Source organism: Diuraphis noxia, unplaced genomic scaffold (genome assembly GCF_037042655.1).
Source record: "Diuraphis noxia isolate RWA-SAM2 unplaced genomic scaffold, SU_Dnox_SAM2 contig0004, whole genome shotgun sequence".
In the NCBI taxonomy this organism is placed as follows: domain Eukaryota; kingdom Metazoa; phylum Arthropoda; class Insecta; order Hemiptera; family Aphididae; genus Diuraphis; species Diuraphis noxia.
The window spans coordinates 23689420-23711985 of record NW_028301714.1 but is presented as its reverse complement, the minus strand read 5'-3'; the positions used below and the strand labels follow the sequence as shown (position 1 = coordinate 23711985).

General features: G+C 24.9%; 2 protein-coding genes across 12 annotated transcripts; one reads left to right on the top strand and one right to left on the bottom strand.

Moving 5' to 3' along the window:
• Positions 1-36: 36 nt before the first annotated feature.
• On the bottom strand, positions 37-8699 carry LOC107170587 (cell adhesion molecule DSCAML1). 2 transcript variants are annotated; one of them, XM_089226336.1, is made up of 7 exons: positions 8548-8699; positions 8304-8461; positions 7817-8092; positions 7576-7757; positions 5865-5994; positions 4317-4460; positions 37-2514 (listed from the first exon to the last, which is right to left on the bottom strand). In XM_089226336.1, the coding sequence occupies exons 2-7, from the start codon at positions 8371-8373 to the stop codon at positions 2435-2437; spliced, it is 882 nt and encodes a 293-aa protein (XP_089082462.1). In that variant the 5' UTR covers positions 8374-8461; positions 8548-8699; the 3' UTR covers positions 37-2434. The 2 variants fall into 2 exon arrangements, with proteins under 2 accessions (XP_089082462.1, XP_089082461.1); XM_089226335.1 differs by having other exon boundaries at positions 8304-8697.
• A 489-nt stretch (positions 8700-9188) lies between these two features.
• Positions 9189-21664, top strand: LOC107170592 (ral GTPase-activating protein subunit beta). Of its 10 annotated transcripts, none has more exons than XM_089226322.1 (29): positions 9189-9438; positions 9816-10043; positions 10102-10303; positions 10440-10466; positions 10598-10762; positions 11016-11249; positions 11795-12061; positions 12189-12347; positions 13661-13762; positions 13974-14096; positions 14748-15085; positions 15165-15310; positions 15382-15466; positions 15535-15679; positions 15749-15859; positions 16042-16200; positions 17007-17147; positions 17617-17631; positions 17782-18008; positions 18405-18512; positions 18577-18775; positions 18845-19067; positions 19145-19364; positions 19654-19815; positions 19887-20166; positions 20236-20430; positions 20520-20655; positions 20866-20982; positions 21245-21664. In XM_089226322.1, the coding sequence occupies exons 1-29, from the start codon at positions 9403-9405 to the stop codon at positions 21363-21365; spliced, it is 4671 nt and encodes a 1556-aa protein (XP_089082448.1). In that variant the 5' UTR covers positions 9189-9402; the 3' UTR covers positions 21366-21664. The 10 variants fall into 10 exon arrangements, with proteins under 10 accessions (XP_089082448.1, XP_089082447.1, XP_089082450.1 ...); XM_089226321.1 differs by having other exon boundaries at positions 9190-9438; positions 14745-15085; XM_089226324.1 differs by lacking the exon at positions 10440-10466 and having other exon boundaries at positions 9190-9438; positions 14745-15085.
• Positions 21665-22566: the final 902 nt, after the last annotated feature.

Genomic DNA, 22566 nt, shown 5'->3' with positions numbered 1-22566 from the left:
GTAAATTGAAAGTTGTAATAATTAAACAATTAAACATATTTAAAAAAAATTAGTTTATTAAAAAAAAAAAACTTACAAAATTAACACAAGAACAAAATACTTCACAAAAATCACTATTACAGACTTAAAATAATTATTAATACTAAAATTAAATCTAGTCACATTTAGATAAAAAAAAAAAAAAAAAAAAATAAAGCACCTGATTATATCTATGGAACTTGACAATAATCAATTTAATACAACCGTTCAAAAAAAAAAAAAAAAATATACATGTCAAAAATAAACCATAAAAATTCACATAAATAAAATGTATTATACCCTGAAATATTTTTACTTTAAATTTAATTCAATTTATATACTTACTCAAATATTTTTTTATCCAAACATTTTAAAGAAGAACAGAAAATTTAGCAAATTATTATTTTGGTACAGCACCGTTTTTTCAAATATTTACTTCTGTTTAATTATTTCAAAAGTGTGAAATGTGATCATACATCATCCAATCTACTGTTAAATAGTCTAAATTGAACTATTAATTTAATGTAATGTTCAGAGACATATTACATAAATGTACTGGTAAAAGTAGTAACACATTTATATTTAATACATTTATATCATGGTATTATTTTTGTCTGGTAAAAAAAGTAAAATAACAAAAACAAAAAACATATAATTGGAAGATTAATTGTAATTATAAAATGTAAAGTATTGCAAGATAACAAAATAATAACAAAAAAACAAAATTAAATGCATAAACAAAATAATAAAGTATGCATAATTTACTTAAAATGCTGGGTCATGATTTTAAAGTTAAAATAAGTATATTACTTCTTTATAAAAAAAACTAAATATTTTTTTCATTAAAAATATATGATTATGTTTGATTAAATTTGTATAATTTTGTCTAATATAGTGTGTCTAGTCTTTTAATTTACAAAAATTGATATGATTTCATATTTAAGACACATCTAACACCATAAAACTGATCTATATTATGCTTTAATTATTTAAACATATGTTAAAATACTTAAAAAAGTAGATTATTTTAGAATAATATTGTTGCTATATTTTTATAATCAATATGAATTTATAATAATTATGTCTGTATTATATGATTATGATTCAATAAAACCATGTGATTAATATATTATAACACATTAAATACATTTTATATAAATTTATGCTAACAATAAGATAGTGAAGATACAATATGAAACATACAACCTAAATCACACAATAAAACCAATCGCTACCGTTGTGCATTAAAATAAATCAACAAATGCATGGCAGCATGGAAATGAAAGCGTGCAGTCTTATAATTAAGGTAATAACAACCATGTTTTGTCGTGTAAAATGACTAGTAATATTTTGTTAGCCAAATTTATGAAAAAAAGGAAGCATTCAAGAGTTCAATCCTCTATACATGATTGTAAAAGAAGCATTTTAGATTAAAACAAACTTATAATATTACACAAATTTCTTAATGAATAATAGGTTTTGAATTTTGATATACAATCATATTGTGAGAGATCAGACATTTTTGAAATTGGCATATCATTTGACATACCCATATAAATATGAATTTAGCTAGGGTAAATAATTTACTATTATTTGATTATTATTCAGTATTTGACCAATGATATTTTTTTTACTGTAATAAGATTAAACAATATAGATAGATAAAATTAAAGGATTCAAATAGTGAAGTATCAATAAAAATAGAAATTGTTTTTCAGGTAAAAATTTAATATATATTGTAGTCACTAGACAGCTTGAAAGGTAATAATAATCATATTATATATGTTTGTAAACTATAAAACATTGTAATAGTTGTTTGATATAAACATTACTTAAAAATGAAATTAATTAACCCTGTGGAAAAATATGAAATGGAATAAACATTGTGTGGCCTATCAAGATACAATTTAATCTAAATCTATATAATATGTCTTTTATTAACTATTTTGTGATGTTTTAGTAAGCACCCTACACTTAAAAGCACCTCTTAAAAATACGATAAAATCATCACGACCTTAATTAAATTGTAATGACTTAGAATTTTTACTAAATCAAATTCCAAATAAGATAACTTGATATTTTTAGCACAAATTAAACCTAACTTCTGAAAAAAAATTACAATTGATAAGAAATACACAAAAAAAAGTATGATGACGTATCAATTTAGAAATGTAACACATTTTAGTAATTATATATTATACTAATATATTTAATCTATGTTTTAGATTATAAGTTAACTTAAAAAAAACACCTTTGAAATAGTTATTTCCTAATTTTTAATTTGTATATTATAAGTAATCAGACAAAATGTCAAATAAAAAAAAAAACAATAAAAAAAGTTTATCGAGCTATATAACTAACAGCAACTCGATTACACACTGACTCAAAAATTAGTGTCAGAGTATTCAAATCTTAGCTATGTTTCACAATAACCAGGATTTATAGTAATATTTGGTATTAACTCAATTCGTTCAATATCATCATTGTTTTCCAATCCTAATTAGAAATAAATAACAATTAGTCAGATACTTACATAAAATAAATATTAAATACAGTAGGGTCTCAATAATCCGAACGAGATTGGGGAAAGGGGTCATTCGGATTAGCGAACCTAGGCTTAAAAATACATCAATTTTATTGTTATTTAAATTATGAAATTTTATTTTTATTTGTATTAATCATGTAAAAACTCGTGATTTCAAAAGACAATGAATATATAAAAATAATAACATAATTATGAGTATAATATTATGAACTTAATTATTTAAAATATTGATTTATCTTTTTTTTTGTATACTGGTTCCTATTATGGATTGGAATGTCTTGTCCCACATAATTGAAAAATGTTATTACTGGAAAATATTATTTATAAATACATACACATGTACATATTATGGCGATACAATAATTCTCAAGCCCGTTCGAATTACCGCGTCTTTTGGATTAGCCCGTGTTCGGATTATCGAAACTGTAATGTATCTTTAGGGAAAGATATTCATGTTTGGGATAGATATTATTGTGTATAATAATACACAATCATTTGTAGAGCATTTTTTCAAACTAGATATACAAAGAGAAAAACTTGTCACCAGTTTAATACCTATAACGGGTTAAAATATGTAAAGTACTCCAAAATCTCATGTTATGAAAATTTGAGCTGTCTGAGAAAAATTATGCCTAATCCAATAATATTAGGAACAAAAATATAATTAAATATACATTTAACCAAACATGAAGTTGTTCATTTATACAGCCTTAGTTAAAATTATTAGAAAGTATATGTTGGAAGATTATTTCAATTTTTTTTTTTTTTTAAATCTGAAATGTACAATTAGAATTCATACAAAATTTCTTTTATACATTTTCCATATAAAAATTATGTTCAATTATACTCAGATAATCTTTAAACTATTCAATTTTTTGTAAATATTTTCTGGTATTTTGTTTTACTATACCTAATTCGAATCTAGGAAATACGACAAAAAGTAAAAATATGTCAAATGTATTATACTTAAAAATTTGAAGTATTTGATTAATTATCAAATTAAAACATCAACATTATAAAAAGGAATAAAACAATTTGCAATTAGCCACTAATATTTTAACACTAACGTGTTATTTATTTCCGTATCAGTTTTTTTACAGATTAGTCACAATTTCACCTCATATATTAAATTTCTGTCCAGTGGCATGTATAGAAATAATTTTTGGGGTGGGCTACAATACATAGTAACTAACAAATGATCTAGCAACCTGAGTAGAGGTCGGCAAGTAGTTTCTATTGGAGCCTGGAAGATTAAAATAATAAATAAATGAGGTCCAGAATAAATGTTAGAGTTAAATCTTTATATTTTTATAACAGTATAATATGAGGACAAAAAAATTGTAAGATATGTTGACTGTACAATTTTCTGTCTTCCACGGTCCCGATTTAGACCGCGGTCTGCCAGTTGCCAACCGTTGACCTATAGGCTATTTATATTTAACAGTTATGATAGTAATTTCGGGGGGAGGAGTGCAGCCCACTAGATCCTCCTTTAAATACGTCACTGTTTTTATCTATGCCACTTCTTGGGTTCAAATAATACCCAATTACATACTTTTAAAAAGTGAATTCCTCTAAATTCAAAATGAATTGAATAATACAAGAGTCAGTGATTTATTTACAAGAAAAATAAGACTTTGAATGTATTGATTTTTTTTATGTTAAAGTAATTAAGTATTCCTAATTAATTAATTCTTTATTTATTTCACTAAATATAACTAACTTAACTAAGTTTGAAGTTAAATTTACTTACTTTTCTGCATCCTAGTATCTTTTACAAATAAACAACACAATGCTATTACAAATATACCAAAGGTGCTCATGATTACAATTACTGCAAATGTCCACGCTCTGGTATCAAATGTATCAATGCCTTCCAAAAGGTGTTTTTCCAACTCTAAAATCAAATTTTATAGTAATAATGTTTATTTACAACTAACAACAATATTACAGTGCAATTACAATAATAATATCAAAAACTGTTATTACATTAGATTATAAATTATAATAAAACATTTTTTTAAATGATATATAAAATTAAAGTTAAGAGGATTACTTTTAAATTGCCTATAGAAATGTATAAGTAAATAATATTATAGTCCTGATTGAGTTTTTAATATAGGAACAATATATAATACATGGTGTCCTGCAAGGATTTACCTATTGCGATATCTCTCAAAATAATGAAGATATCAAAATTCTATTTCTGTAATAAGATTCACAGTGATAAGAACTACAATTATTTCGCATTTTAATTTATTTTAATGCTTTGGTAAAAAAGTTGAAAAATATATTTTTTTAATTCTTTCCAAAAAAAAATCACTATAGGCATTTTGTAGTTTATTTTTATGAAAATAATGGCTTTTAAAATTTTATTTTCATTAATTTCTTGATTTTTAATTTCAAGAAAAATTGCTAGTTATTCAACATTGGAGTGTTATAAAACATGCGACCCACCACGCTGTGTGCATGCTTGTACGGTCAGCCGAACACTTTCAGAGTGCCTAATTATTATTATATTTTATTTTTTCAAAACTAGAAAAAATATTAAAATATCAGGAAATTAATGAAAATAATATTTTTAAATGTTAATATTTTTAAAAAAATAAACTCTACAAAATCTTTAATTTTTTTGGAAATAATTAAATGAAATTTTTTTTTTTTAATTTTTTACTTTAACACTAAAATAAATTTAAAAATTAAATAATTATAGTTTTTTTTTTTAAATTTTTTACTTTAACACTAAAATAAATTTAAAAATTAAATAATTATAGTTCTTATCCCAGCGAGTCTTATTATAAAACCAGAATTTTTAATATTTCCATTATTTCGTGAGATATCACAATAATTGGTAAATCCTCGCGGGACACCCTGTATAAGAATATATATTATATTGGTATCATACTTAATACATATATTATATTTAAATTTGAACATCTAGTAAGTAAAATGAAATACTTTTGAATATTTTTTATCATTTATGATCTAGTAAAGATGTATATTAGTTTTGGTCTATAAAATAGAGATTTTAATAAGATCTCCAATTTATTTAAATGGGTTTCATATACACAACTTCAGTAGGAAATATCACGAGAAATAATAATAATAATAATAATATATTGTATCAAAGTATTATATACTATTTGTCTTAGGTTTCTAATTAGAACACTTCTAAAGGTTTTAAAAATAAAAATAATTTTTCTTTAATTAAATGTTAATTTATCAATAATTATTGTTCAATACCAAATTATCAAAGCTATTTATCTACAAAAATAATATAAGCAATTAGGATAGCATTTACCAGATTCTGTCATGTCGCTCAATGTTTTAGTAGTCAATTCAGTTTTGGCCCCATCACCTATTTCATTGGTGGCCCAAATTTGAATTTTATACATAGTATTTGGACGTAGCGAATAAATTTCTTTGTGAATCTATTAAAAATAAACAAACTAAGAATTATAAAATATTTAACAATAATAAATAAGTAATTTTAGATTTTTATTTGTATAGAAAGATATATAAATACAGGATGTAACAAAAAGACTTGATACTTGAAATATCATTTAGCCAATGTTTTTAATCTTATTATGCATAAAAAAAAATATTTTTATTTTTTAATACCTGCTGAAATTAAAAATTAAAAATTTGATTTGAAATTTTTGAGAAAAAAAAAATACTCAAAAAATGCTAATTTCGATAGCAAATTTGTAAACCTTAATATGAAAACATTTATTTAAGTCAAGTAATTTATACTAAAGAATTTTTTTTAAATATATTAATATTTTTTGAGTAAAATAATTTAAAATAGAATAACTTTTTTTTCAAAATATTAGAGAAATGCCTGACATGAGTATATTCCTTAAATTATTTATTAACCATATAATTTTCACAATTTTACTTATACGTTTAAATAGAATAATTTTTTTTTTTTATCAGGTCTTCCTAATACATCCTAATCATCCAATATATTACGAGTCATGTTGTTTTACTAGATCATATATACAACTAAAAAAAAAACACACTATCTTATTAAGTTTTACACTTTACTTTATCGATAATTTAACATATTTCCTCATATTATTATATATTCTAAATAGCATTTAGTTATAATTAGACGGTCGAGTTAAATATATAAAAAAGTTATAAGTATATAAATTATGCATAACGAGGATGGGCAGAATGACTATTTTTGGTCCAGGATGGAAAATTAATTAGGGCCCATATATTTTCTTTTCAACTTACTAAAATTATGAGAGTTATTCATTATAGTAAGAATTTAAGTAAGAAAGTTTAAGAGTTTAAAAAAGGGCCTGACATTGATAATCCATGCCCAGATTATATGGTGTCAAAACCTGTTCTCCTATGGCTAGATGCTATGTAGGGGAACCAGTTTTGGTCGGCACCTAGTGTGTTCTCTTTCTAAACAAAGTATAATTGGTTTATTGCAATAAAACACTCTGTGCCAATCCATCGTCCACCCCTAATAATGAATTATTTATAAAATAAAAAAATCTACATAAATTTTAAGTTTAAGACTGTAAAGTCTCATCTCAGCATAGATTAATTTAAAAAAAAAACATTTCTTTCCCATTTTAATATATGTACAATAATAACCTAGCCAAAGAAAATCTCACTCATGTTGTAGTACCTCCACTGGGAGGCCTTTACAATCTGCCAAATCTGCCATTGTATATATTATTTTTATTTTTATCTTAGCTTCTATCATCAATTATTCTTATTGTTCTCCTTTGAAACAGATTGAATAAAACATAATAATAAAAAAAAAAAATATAGCTGTTCACTTGATAATATTTATACTATTTGATTGTATTGTAATTTCATAAATTAGATATTAATCTTAATTAATTTCAAAGTCTAACTGAAGCATAAGAAGTTTGTAAAAATATATCAATTATCCAATGTTGAAATTAATGATTAAAAAAATAATATGTATTTAGTAATTTATACATGGTATAAAAAAAAGAAAGTGTTATAGCCACAAACTGATTTACCTTATTTGGATTTACTTGAAGAATACTCCAATCATCTCTTGAACTTCTGTCATCTATAGTTTTATACCTTATGGTTATATTCTGTACAGAAGATCCATCATTGTTTTCTATTTCTCTCCATGTTATGAGTATTAATACAGTATTAGGTATAACTCTAACATCTATCAAGGATCCAGGTACGCCTGAAATGATTTCAATACAGTTCAGTAAATTTAGAGATATAATTAAGCATTTTACTTACTTTTTGGTTTTAGTTCAAATTCAGTCAGCGGAGCATGCCCAACATAGCCACTAGCAGCTGCTAAATCACAAATATAGATGCCAGCATCCGGTATATCAAATGATGGGATGAATAAATCTCCATTTTCCATAACTTTAGCTCGACCAGGTAATTCTTTATGATTCATTTGCCACAACACATCAGAATATTTTATACTATTACTGTTACATTTTAGTGTAACATTTTCACCAATTTTTGGAAACATTTTAATATAATTGTTATTTATCCCATTTGTATCTGAAACAAAATAAAATGTATAGTACTAATTTCATTAATTTTATAGTCTTACTCTTTATTCAAATAGGTACTTATAATTTTTTAACAATTTTAATAATTTAGAGGAATGAAAATCTGTTAAATATGATTAGTTAATTTTAGTTAAAGGATCTGTTTTAAAAAACACAGTAGATATTAGGATTAATATTTTTTTTTAAACAGGTATACTTACATGGGATATAAAATAGTAGAACGGCAAATAAACAAACACAAATGAATTCATTAGATTGGTGATATATCATATTTAAATTTGCATCTTGAAACTTTTGATAAATTTATAATTTTTTTATTCACGAAATAAGTATTGAGGCGAATTCACAAACTCAACATCTACATGACACATAAATAGAAACTATACTAAGATTCACTAATTACTGTACATACACCAAGATAACTAAATAATATTATTCATGTACCTATATAAAATTAATTTGATGACATTTGAGAAAAGTAAATAGCAATTTAAATAGTAAATTAGAAAACTAAAGATTTTTATTTTTTAATCGTGATTCGTGAATTTTTGATAAGAATTATTAAGTTTTAAGTAGTCAAAGTTCAGTTATAACAATTTATTATTTCATAATACTGTATAGTGTACATACATACATAACATTACATTGAATTAATAAATAGTGTTATACTTATAGTTTTTGACTTTTTGTTATATTGTGCTTATATCATTAAAATATTAAATATATATTGTTATATATACATTTATTATCGATATATTATCAGTGCATCAAAACCGTAGGACAATAAAAAGTGAGATTATTATTGTAATGTTATAACTGAAGTAATATCAATCGATTGATTTGACTACAAAATTTACGATTTAATCATATTTTTTCTTTAATATTATAAAATTGTCATTTTCCACAATTCCAAACATCGATTTGTAAATTTTACAATTGCAAATTTTGCAATAATTATTTTTGTTCAATTTGTATGTTACTTATATTATATTTATATATAAGTATTATATATATTGTATATTATTATTATTATTACTTTGCACTGTATTGATAACAATATTTGTTGACGTTTGTGATTAGCGCCAATTGGCAATTGTTTTGATTCTTTCTCTATTACTCTTATAATTATTCGTGTATGCAATTATTATTATTGTTATTTTGTATGATTGTCTATTTAAATTTCGAGTGTGGTTTGTACTTTGTTGAACGGTTTATGTTTCAAAGACTTGTAGAATAAAAGTATGTTAAACATACTCAAGTGACAATATTGTGGTGACAGATATTCAACATTTTTGACATATGAATTTAGAAGTGTTCAACAGAGTGAACTGGAAGGTACTAATACAAATGTATTACTATTACTACTATGTTTATATATCCTTCAGTCTGTTTTAAACGCCATTGTTAGTTTCAAAATTGTATAATTTTATGTATTCAATAATATTTGCTACTAAAAAATTGCAACTATAGAAGTACACCCATAAGATGCAGTAGAAGTAGTAAAAATATTTACCATTCTATAAAATTAAAATTATTTTTCCCTTATTTTTAGTAATGTTTTTGATAGTCCATAATAAATCAAAAATAATAATTGAGCATAAAATTGATTATATTTATGAACTTAAATGATAGTAACTGATGTGTGTCATATGATGTTAGGTATTTTATCTCTAATAAAAATATTCTGAAATTATGATCTCTATGTTGGTTAGGAAGGTACTGGTGGACGTTCTGGAATGTATTGTGAATGGGCGTCACTGAGTTCGGCAGTTCAAAACTGTGGCGAATTTGGTCAAAGTGTTTTAAGTAAGTTCCCAGCAGGTTCAGGCAAGGAAGTTGTGTTGTCAGTCATCAAACAACTATCATCAAATTTAGGTATAACTCATCCACCTGAACCAAGTAAACTTGTCAAAGACAATGAAGTGATCTGGTGTATGGAAGTCAGTAAATTTAAAAACAAATAACATAAGATTTTAACTAATACTGTGTTTAATTTAGGTTATTTGTTATGGTTTAAGCTTACCACTGTCTGAACATGATACAATTAGAGATTGTGTTCATATTTATTGTGATTGGCTTTCAGCGTTATATGAAGTACCAAAACTATCAGTTCCAAAACCAGTATGCAACGATCCAAATCTATATGCTAGAAAAATAATTTCACATTTCTATAATTTATTTGTACCCCGAAAAGGAGAAGGTAAATCAATTGAATTTTATTATAAGTATTTTAATGAATTAACATGCCTTAAGAGTTAAGGGTATACTTATTTTATCAATTTGTTACAATTAATATAATACTAAGAAAAAAATTGTCTTTTTTTCTTTGTTACAAGTCTGGACATTTTTATATTTAAATATTGGTAAGAAATTGTATAAATGTTGTAAATAATATAGGTTAAATAAAATTATAGTACCTTTAATATTGTTTAAATTTTAGGTTTTATTTATAATTGTTTTGTACTAATTCATAATTATATATTTTTTTTTTAAGGTACTGACACAATTAATCGCCAAGCAGTCTTGTGCCATCGTGTCTTAAGAACATTGCATGATTTGTCAAGAACATCTAAAATTATTGAGCCAGAAACTTGGGAAGCTTTGTTGCTATTTCTTCTGGCCATCAATGATGCCTTGTTAGCTCCACCAACTGTAAAAGGTATTTTGAAATATTTTTACTATATTTGATTTGGTTAATTTTTATTGCATAAAATATAATACAGTCAAATCATAATAACTTAAATTTTAAGAGGAATAAAATAAAATTGACTTATGTATGTTTTGAGTTATATGTCTCAAATACAACTTTTAAATGCTTCAAAGGGCAAGAAAAAGTTCTATTTGTCAAGATTTTCAAATCATTTCAAACTCGATTATTTTTAATTATTATTATTGATATTTAATTTTTACAGAGGATGTTGGAGAGGAGTTATGTGAACGAGTATTAAGCGTTCTTATAGAAGTATGGCTTGTTGCTTGTGTACGTTGTTTTCCTTCACCTTCACTATGGAAAACATTGCGAGAAATGGCAGTCACTTGGCGCCATCGTACTGCTTTGATTCATCAATGGAATCGTATAAACTTAGCACTTACTGCTCGTGTACTGACATTCATGTATGGTCCTGGTTTTCCACAGCTAAAAATACGTATGTGCAGCTTTTATGAATTCAGTGGTGAATTCTGACTTCTAAGCATGAGTATGCTCAAGCTAATTTATAATTATTAATACATATTTTATCATTCTCTTGTATTTGGTATAAGTAAAATTATATAAATTGAGTTATCTCTAAAGTGCAATTGAATTCAATAGGTAGTAAGTACCTTAAATTCCAATAAAACCTAGTAGAAAATATTTTCATATAATACTTGGTAAAATGGTTCTTGGTTCAGCCAATATGTATCTGTAATAACAAGCGCTATATAGCGCTAGCTCACATGATCTGCTAGTAAAAGATATGATAATAATAATACATATCAGTTATCAATTAAAATAGAAATTGAATTGTAATTATTATTGTCATTTATTATTTTTATTGTAATAAAATATGTAATATAACCAATGATTTATGATAAAATGGTTTTTGTAATTCATAGACAAGCTATAAATGCATACCATGCCCGGAGAATTCACTATTGTATAATTTATGATTTGATTAACAACTTGGAAAATCAAATTATTTTTATATTTTAGCTAATGAAGACATTCACCTGATACCATCTGGAATGACTAATCACACAATAGCTCAAAGTTGGTTTAGACTGTTACAAACTATTGGAAACCCTGCTGATCTTAGTCGACCAACTACAATTAGTCGAACTCCCAAATTTCTCCAAGCTGCACTGTCTGACCCAAATCATAGACTTGTTGATCCATCAAATCATCCATGTTTAAATGTATTACCATACAATTTTTATGTAGCTATACGTGGGATTGCGTCTCTTGTTGATGCATTTTTAGGCAAGGATTTATTATACATTTTTATTTTATTTAATATCTTCTTATTCTTGGTGATAAGAAAAAACGTTTTTAAATAGCACTTTTTAATTTTGTAAATATAAACATAAATGCACATTTTTAAAAATAGGCATTGTTTCTCATCCTACCATTATTTGGGATGACATCTTACCTTGGACTTCAGGAAACATTTCAGAAAAAAAAGAAGCAAATATTGTTACACATACACCGCCTTCGCAACGTCGATTAGCTAAAAGTTTTAGCGTTGCACCTTCACTTACCAATAAGGGTATATATTTAGTCACAAAATTAAATTGTTTCATTAAATAAAGTAGTTTATATATTATATATATATATATATATATATGTGGTTGGCAATATGCATAGGCGTGCACATACATTTTCATGTGACTTAAGAGGGCATTGTACCCGCTTGTGTTGTATTTGTCTTACACACATACTACATAGCCAATTTTTGTTCACTAGTTTCGATAGTGTACTGTTGGTTTTGATATTAGATGAATTAATTGATCCATTATTAACCTTTTAGGTAAAAGTATTAACTGTGTTCTGTCGTTGTTTCTTTACAATATTTTAATTTTTAAAGAGTTAACGAGAGTGTAAAGTATAAATATTTGGAAATGCACATAACTCATTTAAAAATTAAAATATCATAAAAAAACCAACGAGGGAATACAGATAATGTTCTTACCTAAACGTTTAATGATTAGTCATCAATTCACATTAATTTCAAAACTAACAGCAAAATATCAAAACTAGTGAACAAAAATTTGCTATGTAGTATGTGTGTAAGACAAAAACAACATATGCGGGTTTGAGATCCTCTTAACAATACTTTTTTTTAAAACAATTTGTTGTATTCTAATAATGATGACTGCCATCCAAATAAATATTTAAAAAACGATGTAGGAAGTAGTAAACAAATATGATAAATACCATCAAAATGTAAAATTTAAGTAAAAAATCTTTGTAGATACATCTGTGTCAATTTTTTGACATTTATCATGAAAAGTTTCAGCATAATTATTAATTTGATTGTTAAATTATATAACAATTTAATTTTAAAAATATATATAAATGTATTATATCATGAATGATTAATGGTGTTGGCAGTTGGTGAAAGGCCAAGAATAAAGACTTAGGAGTATTTTTTCTTCTGTCTAGAAAGAAAGTCTATGCTTTGTGCATGCCTATGATACGATCGTAATTTATCCATTAGGATTTATTCACTAAGAAATAAAGAAAGCATTCTTTTATTTACATTACATTTTATGATGTCTATTAACTAACAGTGAAACAATATAATATTCTTCATAAAATAATAATAGTAAATAAATGTATTCATCTTAAAAAAAATAATTTAAAAAGAAATGCTTTTTTTAAACTTTGTGAATTATCTAATTAACAGCTAATTTTGCATAAAATATGAAATGGTAGTTATATTCTAATTTTTGAATTATTGCTTTAATCAAATTAATATCAATATTTTGTTAAAGTACTTATAACATTTATTTTATTATTAATACTATTATGGTTTATAATTGTAATTAAGCTAAGTATGAAAAAAATATTTTTTTCTAGGTATCCCAAAGTCATCTTTAGTTGGCTTAACCACAAGCCGTATCAGCACTCAATCAAATAAACTGTCTTCTTCAACTACTTCTATACCATCAATAGTTTCAGGTAATTAATTTATATGCTTCTAACTATTTAATATTTGTGATAAATGCGTGTAACATTTTAATTAAAATTAATTTACGAAATACAGTTTTTTGTAAATGAACTTCTCTTACAAACAATATTGTTTTAAGTGATTTTGTATTTAATAAATATATTTAAATTTAATGCATTTGAAAAATATATAAAATATTATGTTAACTATCTTTTTAAACAGAACCCAAAATATTTGCTGAAAATCGACCACGATGTAACAGTATTCTGCACCTCTTTGGTGAATGGTTATTTGAAGCAGCATTAATTGGAGTTGATTTTAATAAACCTAAATCTTCTATTACATGTAAGTTGTTTTTAAATAATGTATAATCTAATTACAACTATGAACTATGTAAATTGTAATTGTAAATTATATTGGTCGTGCATAATATGATTAAAACATTTTGGATTTTCTAATGAATAAGTTGTTTAATTAATAATTTTACTGTAGGTAAAATGAAAACATTTTTTGGTGATTGTTTGAATGTAACATCAATAAACTATTCTGTATCTAATGTTTACACTAAAAAAAAAGCTGTAGTCATTAAATATTTAACTTAAATATTTATTTTTATAATAAATATATTATATTCTATATAACATAAAATTCTTTCAATGCATTTTAAATGTGTATTGTTATAAAATATACAAACTTTATTTTAAAAAAAAGCATATTTATATGGACTTTTGGTTGCTTCTCCAACTCTATTTTCTAATTCCTAGTTATACCTTTGGAATAAAAACTAAATTTTAGGTAAACCAAAATATAGTATATTCAGTAGTACATAAATGTAATAAATTAAAAGATGTTAATTAATCAAGCACCATAAGTATATTATAATCATATTCTTATGCAGTAAGATAAATGATAAACCATTTTATGTGCATGTTCGATTTTAAAGAAAATTATGCATTAGTATATCACTATTATTGTAAATTTATTTGTTTGTAGCAGATAGTAGTAGAATGTATAAACGACCAAGTTCAGTGATGTTTGATACATCAAGTATAAGAAGTAACGGTTCTGGTGGAGGATACAGCAGTATGGGAGGAGGGAGTACAGCTTCTGCATCACAACCTAATTCACTTACTGACAATGTGTCTGATAGCATTGACTCTATAACTTCTAGTTCTGCCAATGTTCTTCATTATGATCGTTATATGCCTGGACGAGCTGAAGCAATAGGAACATTATGTAGAATATTTTGTTCCAAGAAAACTTCTGAAGAAATCTTGCCAGTTTATTTAGCTAGGTTTTATATGGCAATTTATGAAGGACTACATGTTAATGAAGTATTAAAATAAATTTAAATTTTATATATTTGAGTTATTATATTATGCATCTTAATTCAATAAAAATTATTTTAATTAGGCTCAAGAATGTGATGAAACCATTTCAAGTATATTGTTAAATTCGCATAACCTTCTACGATTGGATTTAAATGGAATTAATGTTCTTTTACCGTATATTATTGAAACATTAGAACTTGTTTTACCTGAACGAGAACTTAAACTCAAGTAAATAAATAAACATAAGTTTATTAAATCAGGTAATTATATGATTTTAATATTTTTCATTTTATGCGTAGATCAAATAGCATCCCGAAGAATGAATTAAGAAGATCAGCAATACACCTATTACTTTCTATCCTTGCATTACCATTACACTTTAAAGTAATTTAACTAATATTATTTATTTATATTAAATGTTATTGAAATTAATATTTTTATACCTACATTAGGATTTAGTTATTAAAGAACTGAATGTGTCTAGTAATAATACAAAAGGACCAATTGTTATGGGAGAACTTAAACCTCGTGTTATGAATCTTCTTATAAATGCTTTGCAATTTGAATCGGATTCTCATAATTCACAAATGCTTTTAGGTATAATGTGAATATTTAATTTTTAAATGGTTTTCATATTTAATATTTTACATATTTTTGATTTTATAGGTGGGTTATTATTGTGTGTACAAGACTCTGCAATTTCCGAAGAATCAGAAAATCTTGTAGATTCTGACGCTACAGCACAAAGTGATACTACGTCTAATTTACTTTCTTCAGGTAATTTTAATTACTATAGTAAGTTTAAACATCTACATTTTACATTTTTATATTCAAATTGCACATATTTACAGTATTTATTATTAATTTGTAATATTGCGCTTGATATTATGTAGTTTATTAAATCAACTAACACAGTTTTTTTTTGTATTATTATATTTTATTTGCGCTTGTTTGCACAGTGGAAACAATGAGTTCATTTAGCTTACCATCCAGTAATCAAGATCAAATGATGAGTTTACCTCACAGCAGTTCAAGTAATATACCAACTCCTGAATCCAGTTTAGATTCAGCTGGCTTTAATTTTGCTGAATCATTTGACTTCTCAATTCTAAACAAAAGTAATAATTTTCACAAAATGTTTTTATTTATTTTTGCGCTATATTTAGTTTTTAGTTGTTCATTTAATATTTATATTTTTAATATGATAAATTTTATACCTATGCTATTATTATTTTATTGACTAACAAAAATATTTTATTTTATCCTATTGTTGTTATAAACTTATTTTTACTACCATTATAATTTTCACATTTTTTCCAATTTTATTTAATATTTAAATTTAATAGATTTTTATATTTAAACCTTGATGACAAATTTTTGTTTGAAATAAATTCTGTATGAACATAATCAGAGGTGAAACATACATGAGTACATGACCTTTAAGATACAATTGCTTTTCGACTATTTTTTATATTGAAGTGTAGGTGGGTACTCTATATGAAAATGAAAAACAATGACTAGATAATAATTATAGAGGGAGTAAAATTAATACTAATTATACTTGTATTTATTAAAAAAAATTGGTAGGAAGGTAAGTTTTAGGGTTCTTTTGCCACTGAATACAGTTATATAGAGTTAAAATGCACTTAATACATTTTACTTCTTTTAGTTTTAACTAGATTTGATAATAACAATTAATTTTTTTATTTACATTATTACAATAATTTTAAGTATATGTATATATATTTGCTGATAACAAAAATATTCTATAAATAATATTAATTGAATTCAATAATATTGTGTAATTTTATCATTGTATAATTTCGACTCAGCTACTGATATTTGTTAAAAAAATAAAATAAATTAATATTGATTTTAATTAGTATTATACATATTAAATAATTATATGTTAACTTTTTTTTAGATTCTGCTCATGCATTATATGTTAGAGCTACATATTTAGTATGTCATAGACTGATTTCTTCATGGAAATCTGATTTGAACATTTCTCTTGCTGCTTTAGAATTGCTAATGGGTTTAGCTAGAGTTCATATAAAAGAAACAGGTAATACATTTCTTTATTATCTTGCAATTAATAATTAAAATTAAAATTGGCATTCTTCAATTATTTATAGAACTGTTGTATTAAAATTTATATACTAAAAATTTTATTTATACTTACCTTGTCTATAATATATTAACTTTCTGTGAAAATTTAAAAATGTATCGTGATAATTATGAATTAAATCATAAAAAAACATTGTAAATACTAAATAATGTTTTAAAACTGTCCTATGGACCCATATTGTGCACATGTGTTTTCAGTTACAATGGTTTCATTTATATGTGCCACTTCGATGATGACATATTTTTCTTGCCTGTACAATATGACATTTATGAAATTAATCAATGTAAACTAAAAACCTTCACAATGCATTGTGTATGATACGTACCCCTGTGATACGAGTTTTATAATTTTTATTGTTTAATTAATTATTAGTTAATAGTAAATACATAATTAATGTTTCACGCAGCAAGAAAATTAACTGGTAATATAATATGTTATAATATTTTATGATTGAATGATTATAAATAAATGATTATATTGAATGATTTCATTAATTATAACTATTTATAAGTATTTGTATTTTCAATATTTCTGTTTTATTTAAAGTTGCCTGAGTATAATATTTTTATAGATTCATTGGAATGTAAAAGAGCTGTAAAATGGTTATGTGATTATATAACTTATCAGTGTTGGCGACCACCTCAGGCTCATTCTCGAGATTTGCATTCCACTATTGTGGCTGCATATCAATGTGCTGCAGTTTGGATTGTTGCTCATCCTTACCTACTTGATGATAAAGATTGTTTGAATACTGTTATTGAAGTGGTAGAACTTGGTATATCAGGCACTAAGTCACATGTAAGTTATTTGAACTATAAAAATTACCGATGACACAAATATTCACAATATAATGTATAATCTAATAACTATTTAGTTATTTAGTTTATGTTGTCAAATTAATCCATTAATTCAAAACATTTTAGAGTACAGTGACATTATAACATTTATATTTAGTAACACCTTCCAATTGCCTAACCTATACAACAAACATTTTTTAAATATCCCAGCAGAATTTTTTTTTTATATTCTACCTCTCGATAATAGATGATTTCAGTTCTCCAAGAATGTCTACTTTAAATGTCTCCCACCATATTTGATTTACAATATATATTAAATATTTTTAATTTTATGTTTATTTATAATAATAATTAAATTAATATATAATAGGTATTTATATGTTTGTTGTATAAACAGGGAAAACCCCAAGAACCAATAAAAATGAAAGATGAAAAAGAACTGAAGCCAGCTTCAATGAGAGTAAGAGATGCTGCTGAATCATTACTAACTATTATATTAGAACAAGTATGAAAAATATATTTTTATAACTATGAATATTTCATTTTTATTGTTAAACTATAAATTATAGGTTGGATATTTTCCATCTGTCTGTGGTGCTGAAAGTCTATCATGTTTATTGGACGAAATAACATTAATCAAACACTGTAATTCAATTGCTACTGATGATGTAGAATGCAAATCTCATGCTATATCAAAATTTAGATACTTTGTGCTTGAAAATTCAATAATCTTAGCTCTTTTTGAAGAACCTTTAGGCAACAGTCAAGGTAAATATATTTTGTTATTCCAATAAAAACTATTTAGCGTGCATAAAGTATATAGTTTTAAATGTTTAGATGCACAGCCAACTTTGACAGTTTTGATTAGAGGATCATTTGGACGGCAAGCTTGGACTTTACAACTAAGGCATTTGCCTCGCCATCGGTCTTCATCAACAAAACAGTTCAATGTTTGCCCTGGCCGCCCTGTAGCAATGGAAGAACCTAGTCGACATAGATATTCACGAAGGTCTACAACACATTTTTCGGAAAGTATAGAACGAATACCAACTTGCAAAATGTATTTATTTTTATTTTTTTCATAACTTAAATATTCTTTGATTATTTTTACTAAAACTAAATTGCATTTAATTTTAGAGATAAATCCATACCAAGTTTAGATAGTTTAGTTTTTGATGATGAAGAACATAGCATATTATCAGATTTAATTGAAAAACAAAAAGAGATGGAAAGTTCTTACAAAGAACCTCCACCCAAAGCAAAAGAAATGTTACCACCTCAACCTTGTACTGATTTCAATACAGCCAGATTATTTTTATCTCATTTTGGATTTTTGTCTAGACTAGATGATACAAACGTAATTATATTATTTACTAAGGACATTGTACCTATATGTGATGTGTTCATATTACTAACATATAACATATCAAAGAAATGTTCAGAATAATCGATTTTGATTTCAATATTTTTGTGTTTTTATGGAAATAATTACCATGTTATGTGTTAAGGACAAAAACAACGCATATCAGTAAAATGTCCTCTTAATATATACATTATACAAACAATCCTAAACTACCTAATCTAACCAAAAAATAACAACTTATCACAATAAATAATATAATAAAATGTTTACTTTTAAATTTTAGCCATCATCTGTCCCTTCATTAGTTCCTTTAAATGTACAACATGAAAGTTTCTGCAAAGACCTTGAGATTCTTGATAATACCCCATCACGCACCTGTGACACATGCCATGTATTTTATGTCAAGGATGGTCAAACAAATTTTAAGGATATCTTAAATAATGTGGTAAATCTCCTGAACTTGTTCTATATTGTATTATATATTAAATAATATTTTTATGAATTAAATATATTTAGACCTCTAACACAGAAGTTTCACCAAACTTTTTGGAAATGTTAACTAATCTTGGTTGGCCAGTTAATATTAGTGAACACCCTGGATGGACTGGGCGTGTTGAAACAAGTTGGAATCTACCTGACTATAAACATTCTCAAGACCAAAAATGCGATACTCCACATGGTGGAAGCTTATATAATGGTGAAACTCATGTACTATATTGGGCAGATGTAAGTTCTGAAATAGCTTTTGTTGTACCGACAAATTGTAAAGAACATGTGAAATCACAAAAGCCTGAAGGTATACTTAACCCATTGCAATATTAATTTATAATTATCATTAATATTATAAAAATTAAATATTGAATAGGTGATGTCTTACAACATGAAGGCATCAGATATACGAAACCAGTCACCACAAGAGCTATGTCTATTGAATTTGATTATAAAGGAAAACCCACTCAGCCACATATTGAACCACCAAAAAGACGTGCACAATATGTATCAGCTACTGTTATGTTAGTTTGGCTAGAAAGTTTTGAAGATCATATACACTTTCCTATTGGTGAGTAATCGGTCATTAAGCTCAACTAACTTATTTAATTGTATGACACTGTAAAAGTTATCAATGAAAATAATAATTTTTTTCTACAGCTAATCTTCTGTCTTATACAAATACTGGTATTGAACCTTTGTCACATGTAAAAGATATTGGTGATGTACATGTCATATACTTGCACGCCTTACAAAGTGGATTACTTAGAGTAAAAATGCAAGGACCAATCGGAAGGTATATTACTATTAATTTTACATTATTAGTACAATACCAACACTAATATGACTTACATAGTAAAATATAACCTTAACTGATGGCTATCAATTGAAAATTAATAGATTGATATTGTTATTTATAGAACTTATAGTTTTAATATTTTATATTATGTCATTAATATTATTTAATGTTGAATTCCATGATATTTAATGATTTAATTTTTTTCAGAACTCACCTTGCCACTCCGTTAGTTGATGGTATGGTTATTAGTAAACAAGTAGTTGGCACAATGGTCAGACAAACGGCATTAAACATTTGTAGACGTAAAAGATTAGAAAACGACAGGTGAATTATATTGCTATTTAATGCTATGACCTTTTATTTAATTTATAGATAATAAAACAAAAAATTTAATTTACAATAATGTCTATAGTACTCAGTCACATAAATACACAATATTAATGAAGCATGCCTTAATAATTTAATTACTATTTGTTGTTAATGACATCAGAATAATCTAATGTTAAAGTTCCACTAAAGTTGATAAAAATGAGAATAATGTATTGTCTTTGTAATTTAAATTTAATTATCTTTTATTTGTTTTTAGTTTCCAACCAGGCCATATACGCAGGCGTTTAAAAATTCAAGAAATTGTCGGAAAATATCAAATAAAGATGACTAAACCAGAGCTTTACACATATTTATTAAGTAATGTTAATTCCACTTGAATAATTTTTATTTGGTGGCTTGTGCAATATTTCTTTTTTTTTTATTTGTCATACAAAACTGTAAATATAAGCCAACTTTTTGGGATTATTTTTTATTTGTTATAACCATATGCATAATAAATTCCAAATGTTGTGATATTTAGTTTTTAATTTAAATTTTTATTAATGTTTACATTTACTATTATTTGTTTTGTAATTATATATGTTCATTTTTGTACCAAATAATCATTAATCTGAGTGATTTTTGGCTGTTATTATATAAATTTATATTAATAAAATAATTGTATTTTTTTCAAGTATGCAATGCCTGTTTTTAATTGGTTTCTATTAGATGCAGTAATTAAACTGCTGTTAAGAATTTTGGTCCGTTACTAAGGCCTTGTTTGATATATATTTAAAAATGAAAATCAATCCATTTAAAAACAATATTAAGATCAGTGTTTTTCAATGTATTCTTAAAGATTTTACAATTTTGAGTTTTATAATTGGCGCACTCTATGACCTTGACATAAATAGGTTATAAGAAGACAGGTATTAGGAAAACTGCATTTGGTGGTTTCCCTTTGCAATCCATATGGTATGTTAAATAAATCGTCTGGTAAAATAGGCGTGTATAATCACAGTATAAAATAGGCCGAAAATATAATACTACACCTAAGTTTTTCTTTAACCCTTTCAGACCCGACTTTTTTAAAATAAAATAAAAAATTCTTTTTTTTCGTCATATTTATATTTATAGCCTTGAAATCAATTTTGCCAAGTTTCGAAATTTTAGCATTTTTTTTTGCGAAGTTTTAAGTCGGTACACTATAGTGTACCTTGGGTCTTCGTGGAGTCAATATTTATAATTTTTTTTTTTAATATTAACAAACAAATTTAGTAAAACAAATCAAATCAAATTTATTTTTAAAACCTTTAAAACATATAAAATTATACAGTCTTCTTCTGCGCTTTTTTAACAATACAAATAGTTCAACAAATCGTAAAATTACAGTATTATTTTGTAAAATAATAATAATTATAATAACCTTTATCAAATATAACAATAAAAATAGTTCACCAAATCATAAAATTACAGTCTCTTTTGTATAATAATAACCTTTATAAATATTTAATTATATATATGTAATGAATCAAAAATAAGCTAGCGCGTTGCTATTGATGAGACGTTACCTTATAATAATATATTAACTAAGTTGGT

Coding starts and splice junctions, on each gene's coding strand:
- LOC107170587 (XM_089226336.1), bottom strand. CDS start 8,373: ATGATATATCACCAATCTAATGAATTCATTTGTGTTTGTTTATTTGCC. Junction 7,758..7,816: donor ATTTGAACTAAAACCAAAAA/GTAAGTAAAATG, acceptor AAATCATTTCAG/GCGTACCTGGATCCTTGATA. Junction 5,995..7,575: donor TTCAAGTAAATCCAAATAAG/GTAAATCAGTTT, acceptor TATTTTTAATAG/ATTCACAAAGAAATTTATTC.
- LOC107170592 (XM_089226321.1), top strand. CDS start 9,403: ATGAATTTAGAAGTGTTCAACAGAGTGAACTGGAAG. Junction 15,680..15,748: donor TAATTCACAAATGCTTTTAG/GTATAATGTGAA, acceptor TTGATTTTATAG/GTGGGTTATTATTGTGTGTA. Junction 18,009..18,404: donor TATCAGGCACTAAGTCACAT/GTAAGTTATTTG, acceptor TTGTATAAACAG/GGAAAACCCCAAGAACCAAT.